Source organism: Myotis davidii, unplaced genomic scaffold (genome assembly GCF_000327345.1).
Source record: "Myotis davidii unplaced genomic scaffold, ASM32734v1 scaffold733, whole genome shotgun sequence".
NCBI lineage: Eukaryota > Metazoa > Chordata > Mammalia > Chiroptera > Vespertilionidae > Myotis > Myotis davidii.
Window position 1 is genome coordinate 16,787 of NW_006284956.1, and position 5,684 is coordinate 22,470.

Below are 5,684 nucleotides of genomic sequence, written 5' to 3' on the forward strand. Positions count from 1 at the left end.
TCCGTCTCCTTCCTGAGCGCCAGACGTCACGATCCCACCACCACCAAGCCCTCCCCAGCCCCGCTCCGGGACAGCACGAGGAAAAAGAGATCAGCAGATAAGCAGAAAAAGAGATTAGGTACCAGCTGGTCAGGTAACCACTCCCCTGGTGACGCAGTTACCCGCCCCCGGCGCAGCCCGGAGACCTGGGTCCCGGAGCGCCACCGGATCTCGCGCTTCTCCCGCCTGTCTCTGGCGTTGGAAAGGGGGCGGGGCAGGGAGGGTCAGGTGACCCATAAAGCTCCGCCCAGTGGTTCGTGGCCCGGTGACCTGCCTTGCGCATGCGCGGCCGAGGCCAGAGTTGGAGCATCGTGTACTCCAGCAGCTGTTGGGATGGGGCTGAGCGTGCGCGCCGTTTTCTTTGACCTGGACAACACGCTCATCGACACGGCGGGGGCCAGTAGGAAAGGCATGTTGGAGGTAATGCCCCGGTACCCGCAGCCCTCCCCCGGTTCCCTTCCCTTCGCGTCCTCCCTCCTCCGCTTACCCGGCGCCCGGAGTGCGGGATCCCGCAGGGGACCCGGAACTCTGGCCTCTGCTACTTTGAGACGCCGGTGTGGGAGCCGCGGGAAAGGGTGGGTGGGCCGGGAGGCTGCCTGCCCTCAAGCCTGGCGGCCTGGGTTACCTGCCTGTCTACTTGCAGGCTCCGGCAAGCTGGGATCTTTTTTTTTTTTCTTTTTTTTTTTTTGGTGCCCGTGACCGGAATCGAACCTGGGACCCTTGAGTGCACAGGCCAACGCTCTATCCACTGAGCCAAACCAGTCAGGGCAAGCTGGGTTCTTGAAATTCGTTCCAGCGCTTTGGGACCCAGAAAGATGTCGTTAAAGCTGCCACGATGGCAGAGTTGAACTGAAACGTAGGAAGACTGTCACCGGGCTTTCTTATTTAGTATATTTTTATTGTGATTTCAGAGGAAGGGAGAGATAGAAACATCAGTGATGAGAATCATTGATCGCTGCCTCCTGCACGCCCCACACTCGGGATCGAGCCGGCAACCCAGGCCGGTGTCCTGACCGGGAATCCAGCCGTGACCTCCTGGTTCATAGGTCGAAGCTCAACCCAGAGCTAAGCCAGCCCGGTTTCAGAGGATCTTTGAGGAGATCTAGGAAGTTACACAGCTATCAGCTGTTAGCCTGGACTTAATCGATTCTAGAGAATTTTCACTGCCGAAAGTTTTCTCCTGTGATCCCAGGGAGTGGTGGAGTAAGGGAAGTGAAGGAATTGAATACAGTTTACATAAATGAGCAGGTTCCTGTTGTGAATAATTGGGGAATTCTTGAGATAGTATGCAGACTTTATGTTCCTCCCAAGGAGCAAGAAGGCTGTGATACTGATTCACCAATTTCTGTCCCTCATTGGTTGAGGCCCGCTCCCAGGCAACACTTTGGTCTCAGCCTATGTGTATGGGTGCCCCTGAGGCCAAATAAAGCCTAGGGCCTAGGCAGAGAAGCCTACCTACAGTGTGAAGCCATTGATATATGTGGGAATAGTTGTGGGAAACTGATATAGGGTTAAGCCTCGGACTGACTTGACCCAGGACGCCTTTTCAGCAGATATATATTACTATGTCTCAAGAGTGATACATCTCACATAGTTTAAAAAGTTGTCGTATAGCCTGGGACTCATGGCCCTTTACAGACTGATTCCAAGCAGCCTCTAGTCCAGGGGTGGGCAAACTTTTTGACTCGAGGGCCACAATGGGTTCTTAAACTGGACCGGAGGGCCGGAACAAAAGCATGGACGGAGTGTTTGTGTGAACTAATATAAATTCAAAGTAAACATCATTACATATAAGGGTACGGTTTTTTTTTTTTTCAATAGTTTTATTCATTTCAAATGGGCCGGATCCAGCCCGCAGGCCATAGTTTGTCCACGGCTGCTCTAGTCTCATCTCTTAGCATCCTCCCTCACATGACTTTCATTTTGACTGAACTAAGCTTCTTGCCTGTCCCAGTTTACAAAATTCCAAGCTCCGTGTCTGTGTTCATTCTGTTCCTTCTCTTTAGAATGATTTTTTTGTCTTCCCATTCCCACTTTAGGGTCTTGGTAACTGCTTTAACTATTACTTCCTCTGATAAGCCTTATCCAGCAGTCCTGTGGAATGACTTGCTCCTTTTTATTTCCACAGTCGACGTTCATAAGATTGTCATAGCACTCAATCCAGTTTTGTGGAGGTTGCATACCTAATTTCCCCCCATAATGTCATGAAGACAAGAGACCCAGTCTCCAGGTGCCTAATTCAATAGTGTAAAGGCAAGCAGGTGGACTTTGGAAGCTATGCAAGTTATATAACAATCCTGAACTTCTATCTCCTCATCTCAACAAAGGAACTCTGAGAGTTAGAAAGGTAGAAATAATGTATGTAAGCACTGGGCATAATGCTTGCCACATTAGGGTCTTAGTAAATGTTAGAAGACAGGCCAAATGAATAAGAACCTAATGTAATAAAAGCCAAGATAAAGAGCTGTGGAGACATGAGGAGTTGTGCTTAATTCTGAAGAGGGAATCAGAACCAGGGTAGCAAAGAGAGTGACTCAAAACTACTTGGAGTTTTAAAAATCTAGAAACCCAGGTTTGGAAGAAGCACTGGATCATTAAACTGCTGAAATCACAGAACATGCTTGATTCCATTAGAGCTACATACACATTTTTAAAAGTACAGAATTAGCCCGGCAGGTGTGGCTTAGTGGTTGAGCATTGACCTATGAACCAGAAGGTCAAGGTTTGATTTCCAGTCAGGGTACGTGCCAGGGTTGCAGGAGGCAGCCAACCAATGATTCTCTCATCATTGATGTTTTATTCCTTTCTCCCTCTCCCTTCCTCTCTGTAATTGATAAAAATATTTTTTTAAAAAAGAAAAGGTGAGCCCTGACCGGTTTGGCTCAGTGGATAGAGCGTCGGCCTGCGGACTGAAAGGTCCCAGGTTCGATTCCCGTCAAGGGCATGTACCTTGGTTTCCGGCACATCCCCAGTAGGGGGTGTGCAGGAGGCAGCTGATCGATGTTTCTATCTATCCCTCTCCCTTCCTCTCTCTAAGAAATCAATAAAAAGTATTAAAAAAAAAGAAAAGGTGAGATGAACTACTGTTATTTCTGGAAAGAGTCTAAATAATAGTTAGAAATTTAAAATATTTTACTAAGTTTAAGCACAAGTTCATGTGTTTATGACTAGAATGAAATGTGGTGAACTTAAACTGCTAAAAGAAGGATTTTTATTAGTTGTATATAAAGAGTGTTTATAGAGCCCTCACCGGTTTGGCTCAGTGGATAGAGCATCAGGTTGTAGTCTGAAGGGTCCCAGGTTCGATTTCGGTCAAGGGCATGTATCTTGGTTGTGGGCACATCCCCAGTAGGGGGTGTGCAGGAGGCAGCTGATTGAGGTTTCTCTCTCATCGGTGTTTCTAACTCTTTATCCCTCTCCCTTCCTCTCTGTAAAAAATCAATAAACTATATTTAAAAAAAAGAATGTTTATAGAATAGAAATTGGTAAAAAAAAATTATATATAAATGAGCTGTCTAGAGAGGTTGGGAGATCTTTACTCTGATGTTCTTTAAAAATAAGACTGATTCCCAATGGAAATGGTGTGATAACAGATCTACTAGACGACAGCTCTATTGGAGTGGAACCCTGGCCAGGTGGCTCAGTAGGCTAGAGCAGCCGTGGGCAAACTACGGCCCGCGGGCCGGATCTGGCCCGTTTGAAATGAATAAAACTATTGAAAAAAAAGACCGTACCCTTTTATGTAATGATGTTTACTTTGAATTTATATTAGTTCACACAAACACTCCATCCATGCTTTTGTTCTGGCCCTCCGGTCCAGTTTAAGAATCCATTGTGGCCCTCGAGTCAAAAAGTTTGCCCACCCCTGGGCTAGAGTGTCATCCCGTGCACCCTGGTGGGGTTGTGGGTTTGGTTCCCAGCTGGGGCACATGCCTGGGTTGTGGGTTTGATCCCCAGTCAGGATGCATGCAGGGGGTGGCCGATGAATGTTTCTCTCACATTGATGATTCTCCCTCCCTCTCTTCCTTCCTTTCTCTAAAAATCAATGAAGAGCATATCCTCTAAAAATAATAATATCCTATAAAATAATAATAAATATTATTGGGCGGAAAAGAGGAGTGGAGCTAGAATCTTTTTGCTCTGGGTTTATAGGATCACATCTTTTCCTGGCATAACTATTAAAGACATAAAGTGTGTTAATGGAGCTGTTTTCCTTTACTTAGGTAATAAAGCTCTTACAATCAAAATACCATTACAAAGAAGAGGCTGAAATAATTTGTGACAAAGTTCAAGTTAAACTCAGCAAGGAATGTTTTCGTTCTTCCAATATATGCATTACAGATCAAAGGACTTCGCACTGGGAGGAAGCAATTCAGGAAACGAAGGGTGGTGCAGCCAATAGGGAGTTGGCTGAAGAATGTTATTTTCTGTGGAAATCCACGCGTTTACAGCATATGACACTAGCAGAAGATGTCAAAGCCATGCTCACTGAACTTCGAAAGGATGTCTGCCTCCTTTTATTAACAAATGGAGATAGACAGACCCAGAGGGAGAAGATTGAGGCTTGTGCCTGTCAGTCCTATTTTGACGCCATCGTCGTAGGTGGAGAACAGAAAGAAGAGAAACCGGCTCCTTCCATATTTTATTACTGCTGTGATCTCCTTGGAGTACAGCCTGGGGACTGTGTGATGGTTGGTGACACACTGGAAACCGATATACAAGGAGGCCTCAATGCAGGGCTGAGAGCAACAGTCTGGATAAATAAAAATGGAATAATGCCGCTGAAGTCATCGCCCATGCCACATTATATACTTTCTTCTGTGCTAGAGTTACCTGCTCTCTTACAAAATATAGACTGCAAAGTCAGTATGTCAGTTTAAAGGAAATAAAAAGGCATGGTCTATCTGGAAAGCTAGAATAAATTAGTACAAGTTAATTTTAGTAGTGTGATTGAGAAAACCTGAATAAATATATTATTTGTTAATCTATGACTTGAAGTTTTTAAAAATTTGTTTTATTAATCGTTTAGCATCTGGGATCCAAGGAGATACCAAGCAGGATAACTTATATATGGGTATACAAATACAGGTTTTATGTACTGACTTAAAAATAAATATTTTTTAAAAACAGACATTCTAGCTGTAACCGGTTTGGCTCAGTGGATAGAGCGTCGGCCTGCGGACTGAAAGGTCCCAGGTTCGATTCCGGTCAAGGGCATGTACCTTGGTTGCGGGCACATCCCCAGTGGGGAGTGTGCAGGAGGCAGCTGGTCGATGTTTCTCTCTCATCAATGTTTCTGACTATCTCTCTCCCTTCCTGTCTGTAAAAAAATCAATAAAATATATTTAAAAAAAAATAGACATTCTAGCCCTAGCCAGTTTGGCTCAGTGGATAGAGCATCGGCCTGCAGACTAAAGGATCCTGGGTTTGATTCTGGTCAAGGGCACATGCCTGGGTTGTGGGCTCAATCCCCAGTAGGGGGCATGCGGGAGGCAGCCGATCAATGATTCTCTCTGATCATTGAGATTTATATCTTTCTCTCCCTCTCCCTTCCACTCTGAAATCAATGTATATATAAAGAAACTTTAGAACTTTTAAAAAAATAGATATTCTAAAACATATGTAATAGAACAACTGGATCTGGT

General features: G+C 45.3%; 1 protein-coding gene across 1 annotated transcript; it reads left to right on the plus strand.

The window, feature by feature from the left end:
* Window positions 1-297: 297 nt before the first annotated feature.
* NANP (N-acetylneuraminic acid phosphatase) lies at window positions 298-5,177 on the plus strand. The gene is made up of 2 exons (XM_006755236.2): window positions 298-459; window positions 4,263-5,177. Exons 1-2 carry the CDS (start codon window positions 373-375, stop codon window positions 4,917-4,919), a joined length of 744 nt encoding a protein of 247 aa, XP_006755299.1. The 5' UTR covers window positions 298-372; the 3' UTR covers window positions 4,920-5,177.
* The last annotated feature ends 507 nt before the right edge of the window (window positions 5,178-5,684 follow it).